Source organism: Chelon labrosus (assembly GCF_963514085.1).
Source record: "Chelon labrosus genome assembly, chromosome: 8".
In the NCBI taxonomy this organism is placed as follows: Eukaryota; Metazoa; Chordata; class Actinopteri; order Mugiliformes; family Mugilidae; genus Chelon; species Chelon labrosus.
Genome location: NC_140358.1, coordinates 6,932,698 through 6,955,955, shown reverse-complemented (window position 1 = coordinate 6,955,955; position 23,258 = coordinate 6,932,698). Strand labels below are relative to the sequence as shown.

At 39.4% G+C, this 23,258-nt stretch overlaps 1 protein-coding gene across 1 annotated transcript in view; it reads right to left on the bottom strand.

The window, feature by feature from the left end:
• Window positions 1–22,804, bottom strand: part of gfra4b (GDNF family receptor alpha 4b) — a gene marked incomplete at its 5' end in the record, with an annotated part of 50,159 nt that extends 27,355 nt beyond the window's left edge. The window contains one exon of the mRNA XM_084550372.1: window positions 22,762–22,804. Coding sequence (XP_084406498.1) covers window positions 22,762–22,804 — 43 coding nt within the window. The remainder of the gene's footprint in view (window positions 1–22,761) is intronic.
• Window positions 22,805–23,258: the final 454 nt, after the last annotated feature.

Here is a 23,258-nt window from a genome sequence, read left to right as displayed (position 1 = left end):
AGAAATGGTGAACAAGTGAAAGAGAGGGAACACAAGAAAGAATGTGATATTGAAATTGAATTTCTACAGAATCAGAAGAGCAGTGTATGGAACTATAGTTCTGATCAAAGCCTCCGTTTACAGTGATAATCAAAGATTAACTGTGACAACTCAACTGTTCACAGTATGAACTGGTCCACTGTGCACTGAATAAAACCACATCATACAGTATGACTTTCTCCATTGTGAAAATGGGGTTTAATGACTGAAGCAACTGAATGAATAAGGTCTAAAGAAAAAGAACTAGTTGTTCAGAATAAAGACAAATGAAGCAGACTACTTGGGTAAAGCCTTGGAAACTGTTCACCAGCAGTAAGTTGCATGGTACAGTTATAGTGAGTGCTACATTACCATATGTATGATAATCACATAAATTGGTTTCCTTCCTTCCCTGAATATCAACATGTGTCACTTCTCAACAGCATGTCCAAGGTCTAACGGGAAAAATGTTGAAATGAACTGAAAATGAAGACAATATAACAGAAAAATATTCACAGGAGAAATAAATCACATAAGATATGTGGCATTAGAAATGTAATTATAAGTTTTTCAAAATTTCTAATACTCATACTTGAAAATGTCAAGCTGACTTCAGTGGTGTCATTTCCCAAAAGGTTGCTCTGTTATAATTTCCTTGTATGAAATGCCATAAAGTAATGCGCCCAAAAAGGATTCATGAAGAGACTTGCACATGTACTAGGGCAGTGCTTCTGATTGCAATTAGTCCTCGAACTTTAGTGTGTCCTGAAAAAAAATAACATTATTCTCTCAGGCCAGCTTTGTGGCCTTTAAAGCACTTGAAAATAGCGACATCAGCTTGTGCATGACCTTTTGTTTTGCACAACATCACCATAGACTTAAACAGGTGTACCACCCAGGTTTGAAAGTACCCATACAGCAAACCAACACAGATACCTTTCTCCTCCTCCTCCTCTCCCTGGGCATTTAATGCATTTTCTCCCTTGCCTTCCAACCTGGCTCAAAACTCCAGTCCTCCACCTTCGGCCACACTTGTCATTTTGCAAGAAACATCAAGCTGTGTCTCATACTAATGCAGACCCTGTGAACTTTGGGGCAATGGACCAACATCCAAAACGCAGTAACAATGCTGTAAGAAAACTTAGAGCTGAGACCTCTCTGATTCTCTACCTTCTACTGAGCATTAATGAGCAGGTTATTGGGCGAAAGAATGCTTGAGATCACAACCTCAACACCCTCCTAACTTAATATTACCATCTCTATCCCAATCAATGAGTCTAGTATATTTTCTGCTCTTTTTCTATTGCAGCTCTTGAATCCAAGAATATATAACATATAAGCCTAGATAAATAATAAAATCTGATAAAATCTGAGTATAGTTAAAGCTGCATTAATATATTTTTAATATATTTTTAACGATAGCAATGAATCAAATGTGTAGTATGTAATGTGAAAGCTGTAAATGTAGTGGCGAAAACCTCTGTACAGTTAACAACAACAATTCTGTTTAATCACAAATATGTACATTTTATTTTAAGATTTTGAATTTGCAAATACACAAATGGTGTTGTACACATCTCATGTCTCAAGCCTCATTTCCACACTCACAATCGACCATAAATGGATGTAGAAATGGTCTCAACATACTAGTGTTGTTTAATAATTATTAGGTATCAATGAGAAGATCAACAAAGAAAACATACGATAGACTGTGTCACATCTGTGAGGTTCTCAGAACAGCTGTCATTACCCATGACCATTAAAGCTGTGGGTGTTAATAGATCCCATCACACTAATTCATCACCTGTAAAACGTCATCTGAGTCAAAACTCAGTCGTTGTGAAACACCAAAACTGTGACCAATGACTGGGATTTATTCAAATAAAGATGAATACAGAGGAATTATGGCTCATCTGAATCAAAATCCATTGCTCCCAAATAATGACATATATTATGAATACACAGGTTACGTATTTATACCACTACCTATTATGAAGGCATATTTATCATGACACAGTACCAAACAAAGTCACTCTAAAAGCCACTGCAGCTTTCAGAGCTTGGTCTCCCTGGGTCTTATCACAGCAGCGGTGTTGAATCCCTCAGGAAGTGTGTGGCAGAGAGTCAATGGACCTAATACAGTGTGTTTCTTCTCCAGGGGCATATACATGCACTGTAAATACTAACATTCAAATTAATTAGAAATGATTAGTGAACCAAACTCAGAAATCATCAACCTATTGTGAAGACTAATCTTAAATAAGTAACTAGTAATTTGGGTTTGGAGAACATGCTTAACTTAATGTACTCGACTTCAGTTAAATTAGAAAAAATAATTTAATGTCCCAGGTACCTTTGGGCGTTCTTTCAGACATGCGCAGACGTGGCTGACGCAAACCTTGGCGCCGAATCGCGGGCTCTTTTCGACTCGATATTTTTCACCTGTTTGGTAAGTAAATATTTTACTTTATTTTTTGTCAACCGTCGAGTTGTTTTGTTAAAATGTTAGTATGTTTTACTGCTAAAGAAGGGTAAGTGCAGTGCTGCATTATCTGTCGCCAAACTCGTTCATTCCACATATATTTTCTTTATGGCCAGTGCTAGCTAGCTGTTTCCACTAACGTTAATTCACATATGCGGCGGCTACATACTTCTACTGCGTACTACTGTCGGCTGTCGTAGCTCGTTACTAACTATGAGCTGGCAGACTCTGTGGGTTACAGGCGGGGCCCGAGGACAGGTGCGCGCGTGTGTGTGAGTGACAGAGGGAGAGACGCAGACCGAGAGCAAACAGCTGGAAACGGCAGAACGTACCCGACAGATAAAGTCGCGTACCGACCAAACCGTTGTAATTATCATAGAAACGACTTCGCCAGGAGTATTACGAGGCTTTCCTGATCTGTAGGTGACTTTTTTATGTGATTTCCGACACGGAAAGTAATTATTTCGCCTGGTAATGGAACGGGTTTGTCCGCTTGCCTGAAGAAAAAAAATTCTCATAGGAATGAATAGAGCCCCCCCCCAAAAAAAAAAAAAAATAAAAAATTCAACAGACATTTTTAACAATGAACTGCTCTAGCATACTTTCACCTAGAGACTTCATTTAAAATGTAGGTATTAACGCACTTGTTGCTCATTGTAGTAAAGATATGATAATTGCTAACATTCGCGGCTAATGCTTTACTAGCATCGCACAGCGCTAGCTGCTCATGGTAGCAAAGACATGCTAATTGCTAACATTTGTGGCTAATGCTAGAATTAGTGGTTAGCACTAGCTGCTCCTGTGTCTAAATAAACATGTTAAAAATGACTATTTGAGGTGTGCTTTTTTAATGAAGACCCCGGCAACAGCCCACTCGTCACTCTCAAAATTTGCGCTGGAATTTTCTAGTTTTTTTTTTCCTTAAAGTGGTTAATGATAAAATTCTCTTCTCTTTTCAGGTCAAGCAGAGCAGTGTTATCCAATGCAGTGGACCTGTAAGTACTGCACATTTGTTGCCAAAAAGAGGGGCTACTTGCTTAAACATTACCGTTTAAAACATGGATGCCACACTCGTACATCTCAACTCCCATGCCTGCATATGGACTGCCTTTGCACATTTAAATCTTTTAATGCCCTCCAAGTACACCTGTCAACATGGCATAATAAAAAGGATTCAGGCAAAATCGGGGAAACTGCATTTCACTGTCAGTTGTGCAACTTTGTAGAGCTTTGCACAGAAGCAGACTTTTTTACCCATTTGCGACGACATCTTAAACTGAGACAAATGGTTGCTTGCCCATATCAAGACTGTTACTTCCAAAGTAACGTTTATTCTACCTTCAATGCCCACAGAAGCAAAGAGCATCAGATACGCAATGAGATGGTATTCAAACCTGAAATTATTTCAGCAAATGTAGTTGAAGAGCTTCCAACTAGTGCAAGTGTTCAGCTGGAAGAGAGTGGCCCTGAAAATGATGATACTGACTGTGAATTTGCTGAGCTGAAGGATGTGGAGGACTTAGAGATTCAGTTGGAACACAATGTAGCAGCTCTTTTCCTGAAAATGTCATCAATTCTTAACATCTCTGAAACTGCCCAGCAAGAGGTCATAGAGCAGATCAACCAAATTTATTTGTTATCACAACCATTGCTGCATTCTTCTATTCAAAGAATTCTACACACGCATTGTTCAGATGTTGATGATGCTTTAGTGAATGAGATAGCTCAAGTGGTCACTGAGAATAATGTATTCTTCAAATTCACTTCTGATGGGGGATCATTGTCAACTGCTCACAAGCGAACATCTTACATTTCAAAGGAATTCTCTTTGGTTATGCCGATTGAGTTTGTCCTAGGAAATGACAATCAGACAATTGTGTATATCCCCATACTAAAAATGCTGCAAACTTTGATGAGCAATAGAGACATTCTGGAAAAGACCATGTCACATGAGGCAACTTTGTCAGAGCAATACAAGTCTTACAGAGATGGTTCCCGCTTCAAAAATGATGCTTTCTTGAATGAGGAAGAGTTCAGGATTGCTCTTTACCTGTATATTGATGATTTCGAGGTGGCCAACCCCTTAGGAACCTCCAGAAAAAAACACAAACTAACTGCTGTCTACTGGGTACTTGGCAATTTACACCCTAAATATCGCTCCTCTCTTCATTCTATTCAACTTGCTCTGCTTTTCAAGGCCAACAGTGTCAAAGACCATGGTTATGGTGAAATTCTCCGCCCTCTAATTCGGGACCTTGTTTTTCTTGAGCAACAAGGCATATATGTTGAACAGTTGGGAGCCACTGTTAAAGGCACAGTGTTATTTGTAGCAGCAGACAATCTGGCTGCTCACTCTTTGGGAGGGTTCTTTGAAAGCTTCACAGTTACCCAAATGTGTCGGTTCTGTATGGCCAAGCGGGAAGAAATACAGGACAAGGAAGTACGGACAGGATTTTTTCAAAAAAGAACAAGAGAAATCCATGACAAACAAGTGCAAGATGTGTCTCAGGATTCAACCAAGGCTCAAGAATATGGTGTGAAACGAAGCTGTCCGTTGACTCAAAGCTTGCAACATTTTCATGTTGTTGAGGGGTTCCCCCCAGACCTTCTGCACGATCTCCTGGAGGGGATTGTTCCACTAGAATTGGCCCTGTGCTTAAAGGCACTGATATCAAAGGGATTCATCTCCCTTGAGGCTCTTAATGATACTATTAAACACTTCCCATACACATTTTCAGACAGAACAAACCAACCCCAGCTCATTCCAAAGACGTTCTCTTCAAAGTCAACAATTGGAGGAAATGGACATGAAAATTGGACTCTTCTCCGACTTCTGCCATTATTTATTGGTCAACACATTCCGAAGGGCGATGAAACCTGGGAGGTTTTAATGACCTTAAAAGAAGTGGTGGAATTGTCAGTGTCCATAAACTTTACAGAGGAGTCCTTGTGCTTTCTTGATAGCAAAATCTCTGAACATAGAGATTTGTTTCAGAAGGTTTTCCCGGGTGAAAAGCTACGACCAAAGCACCACTACATTGAGCACTACCCTGAGCTAATTCGAACATTTGGTCCTCTGTCTGATGTCTGGACAATGCGTTTTGAAGGAAAACACAAATTTTTTAAAAAAGCTGTGCGTTACTCTCACAACTTCAAAAACATACCCCTTACTTTAGCTAACAGACATCAGAAAATGATGGCCTTCCACTTAGCTGCCTCATCTTTTTTTAAGCCTCCTATTGAAATTCACAAATTGAATTCTGTGATGGTTTCATCATTTCCAGAAAATGTCCAGAACTGGCTCAATCAAAGGAGCAACAAGCTGAACACAGTACTTGTAGCTTCCTCTGTCTGCATTGATGGCATTAGGTACAGTGCTGATATGGTCATTTCTGTTGGATCCTGCTCAGGGCTCCCAGATTTCAGACAAATCACAAACATTGTCGTTATCAACACAGATGTAGCATTTGTCTGCAGACTGATGACATCATGGTATGATGAGCATCTCAGAGCGTATGAACTCTGTAGCAGCCATTTGCCGACCTTTTCAGTCACCCAGTTGTCCGAAATGAATGATGTTTTTCCTCTGTCACTTTACAGAGTTCATGGCAAACAGCTTGTTACTCTCAAACGGTACATATTGTGCTGAGTGGATTAAACACTTGCCTGTCTCAGATGGATTTTTATTTTTTACAGGAGGTGATATCAAAATGGAGCAAAGACTGATGCTGCGAGTTGTCATAGATGAAGACAATATACGCAAGCTAATTTTAAATGAGAGACCGGATTCCATTGAGGGACTAAAAACACAGCTGAGTGATAAGCTGTCATTGCAGTATGACTTCAAACTCCAATATGAAGATCCAGACTTCAGTAATGCGCTCTGCGATTTGACTGAAATAACTGATTTGCCTGAAAGAGCTACTCTGAAAGTCATCCCTCTTGTGGCTCTTGAGTTGACAACCCTGTCTTCATCCACTGAACAGACAGACTCCAGCTCAGTAGACACTGAGATCTTGTCCTCCACTGGTTCAACACCTTTACCAAGAAGACAGTGGCCTGAGTTCTTCGACATACCGAATTTCTCTGTGGATGTAGCATACCGACTGAGACAGGCAGATCTCTTATTCATGAGCGATCGTGTCCCATTGACTCCGTCACGAGATATGAAACATGACATACTTGAGAAGCTTGCCGAAACAATGTACAGTTTCAAAGCTTATCCAGATGACGATGACTTCAGCAGTGTTGCAAAAGCACTCATTAGCAAGCACCCCAGCCTCACTGAACCTGGTCCCCAGCCAGGATGGTATGGCTGGAAGAACAGCCTTAAATTCAAGATGGCCAACTATCGTACAAAATTACGAAAAGCAGGATGTGATGATGTGATGATCAATGGGGGTAAACGAAGTAAACACAACCCAGAAGGACCATCATCCAGCAAGAACATCAAGCGGCCAAGAAGAGGTGAAGCCAATTATTTGCCTAATTTACCAGACAGACATGATGAAAGCAGCCTTGAAAATGCCAGGAAGGTTGTCATAGAGGAAACGAAGAAAAAACGACCCAATGCCAGTTTAGTTTCAAGAATTATGGAAGAAACATTCTCACTGCGCAGAAGGGAGATAGTGACACAGGAGCCTCCTGTGCAGAGCATGATGGAAAGATGGCCAGCACTGTTCACGGAGAGACAGGTAAGATACTTGTTTGTTTTGGCCTGCCTTACCCCATATAGATTCCAGCAGACCAAAATAATCATGATTATGATTTTTGCCATAATCGAGCAGCTCTATTTCATCCTAGTTTCGCATGTCAAGCTCTTTCATTTGCTATAGTATTAATTGAATGATGGTCAGCTTAATGTTGCTATCCCTCTTGCTATTTCCTCTCTCCATTTTTCAGGTCTTTGCTGAGTTTAATCGCATTGCCAGCAAGAATCTTGAAGGCGACTTCTATGAAGCCCTAGACCAGCACACACCACGCTTCATCGATCTTTTCAAGTCTAAAAAAGGAACTGTGGGACAAAAACTGACAGATTTGATGCAGGACATCAACTGGATGGTAAGGATTCTGTTGTGTTCTAAACTATTTTTCTAATAATTAGTTGTGTGCATTCTCATTTTCTGTACAATGTCATATATGCAACACATATTCCCCCAAACTCTCAAAATATTACAAAGTTCTGAACTTATATCTGTTCTCTCTGTATTTTTAGTCACCTGATGTGACGGCACTTCGGACTGTTGTCCTCAAAGGTCTTCCAATTCTCCTCAGTGAAGACTCCAGTCAAGTCTACACGACATGCTTTGTAAGTAAAAGAAACATTCTTCTCTTTTATTGCAGATCATATATTTTATGTATTTCATAGCTCTGTAAAATATTTAATATTCAATTATTTTCAGTTGATCAGAAAGGCTCAGACTTTAAAAAAAATGTATACCCATTTTATGTTTCTTTATATTTGTAATAGTCAATACACTTTAAATATAACTTCTCTTTTCTGTACACGTATCTCCAAGTTCAGGTATTTGTAGTTCGAATGTTTTGATGAACTGAAGAATTATGTGGTTTATGGTTTTTTTTTTTTTGGTTGAGGAAATTGTACCAGATTCAGCCAGTCCTGTGTGCTTTTTTACAGGTTGCAGCGAAAGAGGAAGCACTTGCCTCAGTCACAGTTGGAGTGCTGACGGTGATCGAAGATGCTCAGCAGCAGGGTCCGAATGCAGTGCACCCCCAACCCATCTCCATTGCCATCATACTTGAGGGAGGTATTGTCATGGACAATGTCAGAGACTTTCCCCAGGCAGTCTGCCTTCTATTTGGGTTCATGTATGCCCTTCACTTGAATTACCCAAAATGCATGGAAAACACATTCAAATTCATCCAAGCAGTCATGCTTAGACTCGGCAACAAGACCCTCCCTCCAAAACTGATCACACTGCAGAATAAACTACTGGGGTAGGCCATTCAAAATTGCTGAGTACAAACTTTGCCAGTTTTGTGAAGTGAGAAAAAACAAGGTAACTTGTTTACTGTTCCAGGTATAATGTATAATGTTACGCACAAATGTTACACTTTGATTGTGTTTGTAAGATAGTGATACTGATTTGTTAATTGGCAGTAAGACAGTGATGCATTTTGTTATTTATCACTGCTGTGCACTTTAGAACATGATAACATGTTGATTGTAGTTCCAGTTAGTTCCAGTTAGTTAGAAAGGAGGGAGGTTGGTAGATAGGTAGGAAGGTAAAGAGGTAGGTAGGTGTGGAGGGAGGGAGGGAGATAGGTGTAGGTAGGTTTGAAGGTATGAGGGAGGGAGGGAGGGAGGGAGGAAGGTAGGTAGGAGGGTGAGGAGGTAGGTAGGTAAGTGTGGCGAGAGGAAGGGAGGAAGGTCTAGATAAGTATGAAGGTATGAGAGTATGGAGGGAGAGGCAGAGGGAGCAAGGCAGGTGTTGGAGGGTAGTAGGTATGTAGGAAGATAGGGAGGGAGGTAGGTAGGAAGGTAAGGAGAGAGAGAGATGCATTTATTGTTGGCACTTTTCTTTTGTGCATTTTCCAATAAATCCAATGAGTGTTCACTATTCATTGTGTTTTTGGGGGTCATTACCATTAGGTAATGTTTTTTTGTTGTTGTTAATTAAATTAGCATGTGTCATTTTAATGTCTATTGTAGAACTCTTTTAGGTCAAGAATATATTCAAGTTAAATTTACCTGAATATGATAGATCGGTAAAACTAAAGAGAATTAAGCTTTCACAATTCATGAATATTAAGTTAAATCTACAAAAAAAGATATCTGAAATCCATTGAGTTGAGTTACTGTAATCCAATTTATATAAATTAATTTGAGTACTGCAAACTCAAAATAAATAAGTTACTGTAATCTTATATGTTAATCTGAGTACTGCAAACTCAAAATAAATGAGTTACTCTAATCTAATTCATATAAGTTAATTTGAGTACTGCAAACTCAAAATAAATAAGTTACTCTAATCTAATTCATATAAGTTAATTTGAGTACTGCAAACTCAAAATAAATAAGTTACTCTAATCTAATTTATATAAGTTAATTTAAGTACTGCAAACTCAAAATAAATAAGTTACTCTAATCTAATTCATATAAGTTAATTTAAGTACTGCAAACTCAGAATAAATAAGTCTCTGTAATCTAATTTATCTAAATCAACAGAAATTACTTTTTTTGAGGCAACGACTTTGCATATTTTTTTTAAGTAAAGTCAACTTATTATTTTTTACAGTGTGGGAATGTGGCTCTAGTTTCACAGTTATCACTCACGGAGTGCTGTCAAACGCTTAGTGGCATTCTCTTGATCCAATTAATTAGGGGCTAACAAGGCATGGAGAGGGAAGGGATTTGGTTCTGCCGGGTGGTGACAGAGTCGAAGGCCTCCACAAATGAGGCCGACATCACGTCACACGGCGGCCATTAATGAGACATATGAAGTACTGCTGCGTCAAAGGAAGTTGTAATTAAAGAACATTCTCACTTCAGCTTTCACCAACATATAAACATACAATAGCCAACCAATCTGCCTCATAAACAGAAAATATTTATAGGTTCCACATAATCCTGACCTATAACAATTTAATAACTTATCTATCAAAGATACAAGCACTGAACTCAAAGTGAGATGGTTATCTTCTGTACTTTTGAACCTTGTCGGCCGAGCCATTTCCCGTGCCTGAAATAATTAAGTAGTCGTGAGAGGGGGTGGCATCCTCTCCCGCATAGAGCAGATGTTGTAAATCCATTGCAGCTCACACAGCCAGGTGCCCTCCAGCCGGTTCCCGTCTGCTGCTTTGATAATGGCATCTTTCCTTTCCGGGAACACTGGAGGAATCAAGCAACACATCGGTCCAGCCTCTATCATCTCCACATTACAAGGCTGTATGGGCAGCACAAGTTGACTAATCACTCAAGGAGGGTGCTTTGTGGAATTGTGAATAGTATGGGTTAAGTTCCTTTCACTGATTAGATGAATAAGCAGCTTTGATAACACATGGCTTTAACAACACACAATCCAGAGAGAATTTAAAACCAAATTTTCTGTAGACGGATAGAGATGCTGAACCACTTTAGCCTGCTGAAGTGAGCTCATTGCATGGCTAGCTGCACTTAAAACTTCTACTATATGTATGTGTCATACTTGGCCAATAAAGCTGATTCTGATTCTGATATTTGAGGCATTCATACCAGGAGTTGTGCACCTTTTCATGCCACTCTACATCTACCGCTGTAACGGCAACCTTATTTAGAATGATGATGCTATGGATGGATAACCATCATCCACTTACAGCATAACAGCATCTGTCCTCTACTCACTTACTTATGTGCTGGGTCACAGCGGGGTGGAGTAGACAAATTTGCATTTACACCCAAGGGAAATCTGGTTTTCAGTTCACTTATCCGTGCAAAATTCACGCCAAAAGGAGCTTCTTACTGTGAGAGGGTGCTAACCAGTAATCTATTATACCACATATTTGGCTCATGAATAAACTGCATGGATACTAACAAGAAAATATGGCAAATGGAAAAAAAAAGAGATTTGTCTACCACTGAGCTGATGATGTAGACAGTCCGCCACAAGTGTTTGTGGCAGGTACCACAGATGAGGGGCCTGATGAGTCAGAAGGAAAAGATATGTCTCTTATCAATATTAACAAAGAGATGCCTGATTCTGTATTTTTATGGGCTGGCTGTGTGGGCTCCTCCATCAGCACTTTGTGGTAGTTTTTTTTTTTTTTTTTTTACATTTCACAAAATATGTAATATCATGATCTCAGGGAGCCTCATTAACACTTTGGTACTTAGCCAGTTTATGGCTAAACAATAAAAAACACACACAGGCATGTCATATTATTACATAATTGCTTGATTGCAATTATTCAAGTGGATTATTTTGCACAGCACACGCATCAATTTCTGCAGTTTGGAATTTTTAAGTGGAGCTCATATTTCATCCCCTTCTTCTGCTATGGTTTGATTCCCCTTGAGTGGAGAAGTAATGCAACCAACGAACAGTTTATCTTAAGGCACTAAGCTTAGAATATTTGGCCAATTGAATTTTGATGAGATGGATTTTGGAGAAAAGCCAAACGACAGAGCACCACTGAGGGTGCATTTTATTTTTAAGCCAAATAAAAGCCCAATGAGTTTGTCAAATTTGCAAAAAAAAAAAAAAAAAAAAAAAAACACTGGCTCCCAAAGATACTAATGCCACTCATCTAAACATTCGCCAATGGATCTACCAATTTGCCAAACTTCTTACAACACGCTGTGAAGTACTATTAAATGCTATTGACGGTGCCGATTTACATAAACTATATATATACACTATATTACCAAAAGTATTCGCTCACCTGCCTTTACTCATTCTATGAACTGAAGTGCCATCCCATTCCTAACTCATAGAATTCAATATGATGTCGGTCCACCTTTTGCAGCTATTACAGCTTCAACTCTTCTGGGAAGACTGTCCACAAGGTTGAGGAGAGTGTTTATAGGAATTTTTGACCATTCTTCCAAAAGCGCATTGGTGAGGTCACACACTGATGTTGGTCGAGAAGGCCTGGCTCTCAGTCTCCGCTCTAATTCATCCCAAAGGTGTTCTATCGGGTTCAGGTCAGGACTCTGTGCAGGCCAGTCAAGTTCATCCACACCAGACTCTGTCATCCACGTCTTTATGGACCTTGCTTTGTGCACTGGTGCACAGTCATGTTGGAAGAGGAAGGGGCCCGCTCCAAACTGTTCCCACAAGGTTGGGAGCATGGAATTGTCCAAAATGTTTTGGTATCCTGAAGCATTCAATGTTCCTTTCACTGGAACTAAGGGGCCAAGCCCAGCTCCTGAAAAACAACCCCATACCATAATTCCTCCTCCACCAAATTTCACAGTTGGCACAATGCAATCTGAAATGTACCGTTCTCCTGGCAACCTCCAAACCCAGACTCGTCCATCAGATTGCCAGATGGTAAAGCGTGATTCATCACTCCAGAGAACGCGTCTCCACTGCTCTAGAGGCCAGTGGCGGCGTGCTTTACACCATTGCATCCGATGCCTTGCATTGCACTTGGTGATGTGTGGCTTGGCTGCAGCTGCTCGGCCATGGAAACCCATTCCATGAAGCTCTCTGCGTACTGTACTTGGGCTAATCTGAAGGTCACATGAAGTTTGTAGCTCTGTAGCAATTGACTGTGCAGAAAGTCGGCGACCTCTTTGCACTATGCGCTTCAGCATCCGCTGACCCCTCTCCGTCACTTTACGTGGCCTACCACTTCGTGGCTGAGTTGCTGTTTTTCCCAAACGCTTCCATTTTGTTATAATAGAGCTGACAGTTGACTGTGGAATATTTAGGAGCGAGGAAATTTCACGACTGGATTTGTTGCACAAGTGGCATCCTATGACAGTTCCACGCTGGAATTCACTGAGCTCCTGAGAGCGGCCCATTCTTTCACAAATGTCTTGTTTCACAGTCTGCATGCCTGAGTGCTTGAATTTATACACCTGGGGCCAGGCCAAGTGATTAGAACACCTGATTCTGATCATTTGAATGGGTGAGCGAATACTTTTGGTAATATAGTGTATCTGCAGGTCATGGTATTGATAAGCTCATGTGTTTATGTTCAGTTCTGTTGTGTTCTATTAGTTGATACTGTTGCTGTGGTTGTAGAGCGTTTTTTTTTTTTTTTTTGCTGAGTGAGAGCTGCATATTAGAAGTGTCAGGCTGACGGTGTTTATGGTGTTTACGTGGGCTACGGCCGACAGTAGCCCGTGTTCAAGCTTCAGTTACCTTGCAGAAAAGCATCCATAGCTTCCTTTGTGTGAGACGCTACAATATGTATTCAGGTCAAGAATATAGGTTTCATTGTTGCAAAGCACTACTATCTATCATGTTTTTATGTGTGACATCATCGACTAGTCGATGTCGACTCGACTTTCACCACACATTAGTTGACTTTAAAAAATCAGAAGTTGTTCAACCCATAATTCCTACTGAGATGAGGTCAGATGTTTCTTCCACAGCAAGGCTGTGTGGTAACAACCGTAAAGTGATGTGGTTCAGAGTGAGGACACATGGCCTGAGAGAGGCCATCGATTGCTGCTTGGTTGCGATCCTAATGTTATTCTACCATTTCCTGTATTTCATATTTCTCAGTCTAGACGATAATTCAGTTTATAATGTGCAAACAAGCATTTCCAGTCATTCCTTTTTATCGTGGTTACAATGAGGCCACAAACTGATTTCACTGATTTGATTAACTGAAGAGATCCTCGTAGGCATAAAAGATGCTGAATTAATTTCTGTGAAAAACAGTTTGGTGCCATAGCTCAGCTGGTATATGGTCTAGTCTGGGAACGCTGATAAGAAACTATTGCATTTGCTGGCCGAACTGCAGCGTAATTCACTTGGCTGGGCATGTAAACAAACAATGAAATGGTAATTAAATGCTATAAAATCTGAGGCTGCACTTATTTTAATTGAATAATAGCAACCTTATAGATATAGTACATATGCACAGCTACAGATATCAAGTAGTTCAGTTAGTCATCCTGCCTGTCATAAAACCTGTTTTGGGACCACACTGATAGAAGGCAGCTGCATCCATCATTTCCAAGCAATGTTGTCTGAGCTTCTTTTCTAGTTTTGAGGTAGCTTTATAAAGCTTTCTCTCTTTCCCACAGTTTTTGCCACAAATCTATAAAAATGTAATCTCACACTGTTTATGGAGAAAGTGGAAATTACACAAGAAACACGAAAGGTTGAAAAAAATATGATCGCTGTGTGTAGCTTTATACTACATTAGGATTGGAAAGGGGATACAGGAATAAAGAAATGACAATCAGCAGCTGTCATTTCTGTTTGGAGGAAAAAACAAAGGAGATGACGGATTTGTCAATAAGCCACTTCACTACCTGCACTCTATGTTGCTATTAATGCCAGAAAGTCAAAGAGGACACTTGCTTATAAAAAGTTGACTCACATCAGTTATTAATATCAGCAAGAGAGAGCACCATTAATAAGAAGTCCTCTTCTGCTACTCTTGTGATTTTCATAAGAGTTTTTCAGAAGGGTTGCATTTTTCTGAATCTCACCAAAACCTATTGGTGCAGACACACTGGCGTTTAAGACTATCTTACAGACAGAGGTAAATAACTTGCGACTCAACTGGAGACAAAAAAATATGTCCTTGGAATTTTGTTCCACATATTCTTCCAAGATTCGCTTCCATTTATCTTCATGAAATTTCACTCACCCCAAATAGACTTAACAGTGCCCCAGAAATGCAAGAAAAAGGCAAAAAAATGGAGCCTAAACTCTCCATTTGAAACTGTGTCACACTGGCGCTGGACCTACTTCTCTGGAACAGTCTTTCTATCTGGATAACCACTGACGGGCTGAGTTAATGAGCCTCTGTTTGGCCCTTAGAGAGGGCACTGTATGGCTATAACCTCAGAGCCATTTTCTGAATTTCCCAACAGGTCTAATGGAGATGGAGACTCAGCTTTTAGTCTGATCAGTTCTGCAAGGACTGTATCATTTTCACCTTCTTCCTCTAAACTTTGTAATGTTCAGCAGTTTTCAATGAATGTATCAGACAGAAGGAAAGCCATTTTGTGAATATATCAGTGTCACTAGAGTTTGAAAAATGACGGATCACTGATGCTTTTTCATTCCCCTGAGTGACAGCTATACAGTCTGCTTTTAGTACTTCCCTGTCTGTTGAGGGCCTCTTTTTACATTTAGGGAAGCAGCCTGTGAGCTCAGTTACTAATCCAAAAGACAGTAATTGAGGTCAACCACACCAACCAGAATGAAGAAAGGAAAGGTTGTTGCTGTTATTGAGATTATATAATTTAGTACAGTGTGCCACATGCCAAATGTTTCTTGAGTTAATTTTCCAGGAAACATCAAGTTTCCGTCGTGTGTACGCTACAGCAATGTGCTTTATTTCTCCACCACATTTCATCCAGTAATACATCTAGTAGACAAACAGCAACTGCTTGCTCAACATTAAATATAAAACATTTAAATCAAACAAAACCAAATGTACTTTTGAGAAGACTGATTTACAACCACCAAGATTTCCTTCCACTAACAAAACACTTGACCACGAGGGAGATTGTCCTTCCAACTTTAGCCGCACTAAGATTTCTTGCCAAAACCTTTGTGTGGTGGTTGATGTTGCATGACTCTGGCCTGATCCAACAAAGTAAAGTCTTTGTTATAAACAGGCCAATGCCTCCTTTCAGTTAGAATTATGTGTAAAGGAAAATCCAATTGTGAGGAAAATGTTATTCTGGCATTATGGACCACTGAAGACTGTTGCTTGTGAGTAATATTTGCAGTACAGTATTAAACCATGAACCATTTGCAAGCACACTTTACGTAAACCTCAACAATGCATTTAATAGATCCTCTGTGATTTACACTACATCATTATGCAGATTGTTATCATGGGTGCACTGGTAGGAACTGCAACTTCAATTAATCATTTTACACATCAAAGTCTGTTTAGAAGTCTTACAAGTACTACTAAAATCATGTCTGAGAAAGGTTTAGGGCTCCTCAGAGAGATATTGCTGGTGGTCACATTGCATTGTGGGTAATATATACGTCCGTAATACAAGAAGTTTGTTTTTACTTGCACTTGAAAGCAACATTATGCAGCTATTTTAAATATATTTAAAACAACAGACAGTTGATTTTAATGGTACACTGACAAGTAACAGGGAAACTGACACCTATTTCATTCCCATTCCCCACATCGACTCCCTGTTCTTTCACTGTGTAACTTGGGTCGATCAGGTGGGATCCCCTAAGAATAGTACTTAAGCCACTACAGCCAACTGGGGCTACATTTGTCAATCAGCCCCGACTACTTTGACCTACCTAGCTGCTTCAGCGAATGGCTTTTTCCATGGTGCAAAGTGGCACTCCCAGTTCAGTAAGCCCACCGCTAATGCAGTAAAAATAATACATTCATTACAAATGCCATTGTAGCTAAAACTAAACAGAAACCCCATACAGCTGACACAGTAAGCAAAAAAGAGAGGGAGATGCAGAGACAGAAGCTACTGCTATCAGCTAATCAAGGAGACATGAAATACCACCCTAAGTTTTTTTTTGTGCCTTCTATATCTGATTGTGCAGCAGTGTTAAGACCTTTAAATGCAGACATGCAGACATTAAACACAGACATATTAGCAGCTAAAAACTTGATTAGCAGAACTTGTACACATCCGTCAGATGTACTGCAACATTACATTTCATTTGAAGACGTGTTCCTGACTATCCAATTTTCTCTCTCCTTTCTGCTCTGTTTTGTTCACCGCTGTCTCCCTAGGGAAATATCTAGCGCTTTAGCTGTACGCCTTTATGTTCACCAGCAAGTTGCTAACTTTGTCTGTCATTTGCTTGCTGGCTGGGAAACCAAAAAAGTGAGCTGAGCAATTTGTAGAGCTGTGGGAGACTGCAGAGCTGGGTGAAAGTTAGATCTGTGTTCATCGCTATGAGCAAAACATTTCACATACAAAGTGATTTGTTGTTGATCTATTGTTAATTTAAAAATATTATTGCAGGGGAAATATGAGAATAAAATGGGTTAACTTGAACAGCAGTCATTTGTTTCTGCAAATTACCTGTTTCTTCTTCTTCTCCTAATAAGAGAATGTGTTCAATCACATAAATCTCCAAATGTAAACACACTGGGTAATTGGTTAACAAGGATATAACTGGAGGCAATCCGCTACAATAATGGATTAGGGCTTTAAACTCAGACTCATTTATTTTTCACCCACATACATCACAGCTAATCAATGGCATGTCTTTGGCCTAAACCCTCCCCCAGCAGGCTCTGACTGTGTCATTCCGACTTGTAGACAATTCAACTGTGAACAGCTCTTTTACTCTCAAACTTTATGCGCTGTTTAAAGTCATCATATGTTAACATTATGGGTAGATGATTATGTGAGACTTTGAATAATATTACCATTAAAGTTTAGAGCCATCAGACTGACTGACATTGGATGAATGGCAATGTGCAAGCTCAACCTCAATAAAAAAAAAATAAATAAATAAAAAGGCATTTTAAGGGCTCGGAGAATTGCTGGGGAACAAAGGCAGCCTACAGGAAAAGTGTAACGGCCATTCTGTCTCTGACAATTTTAACTTCCAGCTCTGCTAGCATGTTACTAGATTTATATTCTGTAGACCATGACGTTCATGCGCTGCAACACTAACGCTTGACAGCTAATAATAAGTTCAACAAAGGTGCCCCTGAGACAGATTAATTTGTTATAAATGCAGCCTATGCCAAACTCTATCATGATTTTACCTTAAATGCTTTCCTTTGTTATATGAAAGTGTTAGGAGTGATACTTCAGCTGTCATTTTAGACAGAATAAAGGCATTTATGATTAACCCAATTATTAGAACCTAACTCGTACCAGACCACCTAGGGGAGGTGCATTTTTTATTGTATCTAACTTTTTACTGAAAGTGTTTTATATAATACTCCTTATTGCTTAAATTAAGAAAAAAAAAAATACAGGCACATTTAAAACATTTCCATTTAAACCTGCAACATAAGTGCAAGCAGGTTAAAAAATATGCCTACAGAGAATACATTTCCAGGGTATTAGTTTCACAGTGTGTGATAAAGCTGTGTCAATTGTCATAGGCTAACCTTCAGTGTGGGATGTGGCTATAAGAAACAGAGTTGTGAATGAGTACAGAAAAAAAATGGACAGAAATCCATTTGGTGAAACAAGTTCACCTGTATATTAAAAAAAAACTGACTTACACAGCCATGAAATAAATCCTACCGTTCATAATGTTCAACTTTGAAGTCATGTCGGTTGTAGTTTGTGGTGGTGTTGAACTGTATTATGTTGACGGGTATTTAATATTTATATTCTCTGACATGGAAATGGAAAGAAATTTGCAAGTTTAGCTTCAATATTTCTTGGTTTGTCTGCTACAGTCTCTGAGAATGTACACTTTGTTTTATATATTTTTTGTTAGCTGTTCTAACAACTAAGTGAAAGAAATTTTGTTGCGAAAAACTTAGTGCAACTGAATCCATGATTTGCCCTGGCCTTACATTTTGTTTGTTGAACAAACCAGACATGTGGGTGGTGATGAGGCTTCGAACCAGACTTTTAGTTTCCCTACAATCAGTACAAAATGGAAGAGAAATTAAGAAAGTAAAATTGAAAAATAGTTCCTCTCATGGTAATTTGAGTACCAGTTTTCAGTTTCTAGCACTCACAAACACGCTGGTCCTCCAGAGCACAGAATTACTTAAATATACCTGTTGTTATAGAAGCTAAGCCGAAACTTCAAGCCACTGAGATACTACCATGCTGGAACATGAATTGATGCACAGATTATCTTGACAAGTAAGACTTAGTCCGAGACATTACAGTTAAACTCTCAGTCCATTTATTATCCATCAGTTTGTCACATTTGAACATAATTCCATACAACCAAATGCCGTTTCAGCTGTCAAAAACTGTTTACCTTCAAAGTGGAACACCATTTTTCTGCTCCTCGTGTTCGAATTGAAACGGGTAAAAAAGCATTCAGTTTCTCTGCCCCCTCTGCTTGGAATGCCCTCCAATCTGAACTGAAAATGTCAGAACTTGTTTCAATGGAAGCATTCCGCTCTATTTTAAAAAAACGATAATGGAAATCGTTTGAACAGTGCCTATGTTCTTAAATTTTTACTGTACCCACAACCTCTGCACTTTATTTCTCGCATCTTAACATTTTATATTTTTATGTTTGATTTTTACTGGTTGTTTGTTATTGTTGTTTGTCTGTCTTGATCACCATGATGTGTGCTGCTGCCTTTCTTGGCCAGGTCACCCTTGTGAAAGAGGTCTTGATCTCAATGGGTTTTTTATCTGGTTAAATAAAGGTTATAATAAATACCCTGACGCAGTAAAGATTGGTTCTTATCTACAGATTATTGCTCCAAATTTTTCAGTTAGACTTGACACAGCATACATTCAAATACATACTTTATTATGGCTCCCACACCTGTAAAGAGTGATTTGTCGCATTTTATTTTCTTAAGGTGGCACATTCATCTACAAAAAACATAGGTTTGTGTACATTGCCTCCTATGTTGAATCTCTACTGCAAACACAGCAGTGAAACAAATTCCCCATAACGCAAACACAGGTGGATAAGGTGCATATATTTTGTGATTTACCAGTGATGGGAACGGAGCTATTTAACCTTGACCAGCAATGACTGTGAAAATTAATTTTGTATCATTTGTGTGGTCTCCGTGTTAAATGGATATCAGCGGAACTCCGAGCTAGCACCATCTCCTCTCACCGTTTTACTGGGATTAAAATACTGACCTATCTATCCCACATGAAGAAAGCAGTATTTAATGGGTTGTCTCTTCACTGTAGGTGCTACCAGCTTCAAATGAGATTCATGACAAATCCCCCTACAAGAGGCCAGCCAATATGCTAGATAATAGCATGCTTGGCAGTACTTATCTGTCTCCATTAAACATACAGGTCATATCCTGCAATGTCAAAACCATTAAATCAAAGAATATAGCACAAAGCCAAACTGAATCTGGGTGCTGTTGCAGTAAGAAAGCAGCTCTGAATGAGTTAACAATATTTAACACCATGAAAATTTGAAGACTAAGAAGCTATGACAGACCTTTGTCAAAATATTGAAATTATTGGAGGGGTAATACATTTGCATACCCCTGTCACCTGCCAGTGGTATTTCACTGCAACCACCAAGGATCACTTCTTATGCCATTGGTATGACCTATTCATTTTAAATGCAATCACCGCGTCTTACAGTTGACACTTGATATGCAATGCTTGTGACGTGTCTGTGGTGCATCTTTTGCATTTCAAGGTAATATTGAAGAGAATTTATTATCTAACCTAAAAAGGACACACAGCACAATTGTGCTTAATTCTGTGTAATTTTAAACTTCACTATGGAGCTGTCAAAGTGAGCCCCGGTGCACATTTATCATGCAGATAAGATAAAAGCTCGGACAGTCAACTACTAGCCTCGGATTCATTTTAATTTTCCATAACAGTGGAGGCAACAGTGATTCGATTTGAACTCCACACCTCTTCTGAATGCATAATCTGACCCTCTGCTATAGATTAATGTCTTCCTCGGAACCTGCGTGCCTCAGTTGAACGTCATCTCTGCTCAAGGTTCACGTCTCGGCTCAGACCGACCAATCTGACCATGGCATGGATGCAGCCAGTTAATTAACAAGCTTTAACAAACCAAATCCTGTATGAACATATTGATTTAATGTCACTCCTAGGAAATGATTTGAGTATATTTCTACAGCTTTTGCAGTTATTGTTTTAAACCATTATGAAATATAATAGTTGAAATGATTAATTACAAGTTCATCACAGGACCAAGTTAAGATTTCCAAGTGTCTGCTCAGCTGGAATCAAGGAATGTTTTGTTTTGTTTTTCCTTGGGAAAAAAAAGACTTAAATTGATTGGTCTGTCAATCAACTAATCAATTAACTGAGTAATCATTTCAGCCCTTAAGGATTGATATTCACAAGGAACTGTGCAAGTTGATGTGTTGAATTGAGAAATAACACAAATACTGTACAGTAATGTTGCTGTTTACATTGATTGCAAGGCCACAAAATGTCTGGACGTCTCTGATGCTAGCAAAAATGAAACTCGGGATTTACAGAATTTTCTTTTGAACGTGGCCTGACTCCATACTTCTGAGTAGTTTTTTTGTGAGCACAAATAAGCAGACGCAGCTGTAACCTGAGTTCAGCTCTACAAAGAAAGGCAAAAGAAAAAGAAGACGAGAAATAATTCAACAATACCCCCCTCTAATGGCTCTATTCCCAGCTGAGACATACTGTTCCTGATGTTTGCTTTAAAAGCTCTTTCTGGAAAAGTGTGGTCATTTTGAGATCCTTCTGCGTTCGCTAGCAGGTATCTGGAGTAGTTAGGAGAGCTGGATAATGTGCGATTTTTATTTTTCTCCCTATAAAGGCTTTGGCTATCACAGAAGCTGCCCTGCATTAATGTGTTGAGTCATCCAAGCAGGCTGAAGTTTCTGACCTTTTGCAGTTTGATCTTGGCTAATTGATTTGAGCAGGTGGCTAAAAATGCTCAATTTAGCAATGCACACTATTCGCAATATATCAATAATATCTCCTGAATACAACTATGTGCTTTTATTCTACATTTTTCTAAAAGGCAGTTTTCAGGTATAAGGACAGCATCACTGTCTATTTCTAATCATCCATGCAGCTAAATCATGCCAGTACAGGTCAGTACAGAGACAGAAGCTGATTCAGAAAGCAAAGGTTTTCCATTCAGCTTCTCTTACTGGCATCTCCATTCATTTCTCTCATGAAGACCTCCAAAGAGGATAGTAATAATGAATACAGTGGGAAAGACAGCATGCATATTCCTGTCTTTGTTAAGCAGGGAAGCTGGTTCAAACTAAAATAAGAATGATCCTCTTTGGTGTCATGCTCATCAGTGGATATAATCATATTAGTTAGCATTGAAGCAGCATTGAGATTGACATATTTGTGTTCAGTGACAAAAAGACACTGAGAGCCAACAATAAACCGCTCTCCTCTCACAAGACAGTGGATTGTTGCCACAAAAATCAATATTCAAGATTAATTCAATTACATGGAGAGAAGGTATCTCAGTGACTGATATGCGGCAGCAGATGGTAAAGACAGCAAAGCAATACTTCTGAAAAACTAAATATGATATTACTCAGTGTGGGAGTAAAAAGCAATTCAGTATTATTGTAGGCGTATCCATTCGTGGTGTTTAGATGGGCAGATGTAATGCGTTGCAGTCGGTCAAAATACAACTTAATCCAAAACATGTAACCCACACAGTAAAAACGCACGTATGCGTACACACAAAAAAAACACGCATATACACCCCAGGCGCGCACACACTTCAGCAATGTTTTTTGAATTTGTGACCCGTGATTCATGTTCTTGAGTCACTGTTTAAGGATTAAAAAAAAAATTAAAAAAATAAAAACACTTTTTACAGTCAAATTTGAGTTGCAACAAAAGGCTCAAAGACGGAGCGAGCGACAAACTCCTTCTGATTGAGTCATTTAATCACTGATTATTTTCAATGGAGCAGGTTCGACTACTTTCTTTTCCCTTTGAGACTGATAACACTGAGGAAACTGAGTAAAAAAGACAAATCGCCACTTACCCAGAGTTATGAGATGAAACAGATAAACTCCCCACAGATCCATGTCAGTGTCAAATGGGGATATACGGTTTTGCGTCGGAGGTACACCTACGGCGGGATAATTACGCGTTAAGAATAAGATATCCTGCCGTGCAGCTGGAGATCATTATTTGCGAAAAGTGAATAATCTCTTGAAAAATCCTTGAAGCGTGTTTTAGCTATTTTGTTTCTGTCTGCTATGTCTTAGAATCCCATCATTTTCTTCCAAGACGCTGCTACTGTCGCGCTTTTGCGCAAAGGCAGAGCCATACGTGACACTGCGAGGGAAAGTTGTCCTGTGCGCTGTATAGTCCCGTATCGTATCGTAGAGAGACAGAAAGAGAGAGGGAGAGGGAGCCTTCTGTTGCGCGCCGAGGTGGTCGCACAAGTCCTTGAGTCCGCTGCTGGAGAGATGCTGAGTGCAGGGAAGAGCCACTGCAAGAAGGAGGAGAGGAGTGAGAACTGTTTCTACAGGAACG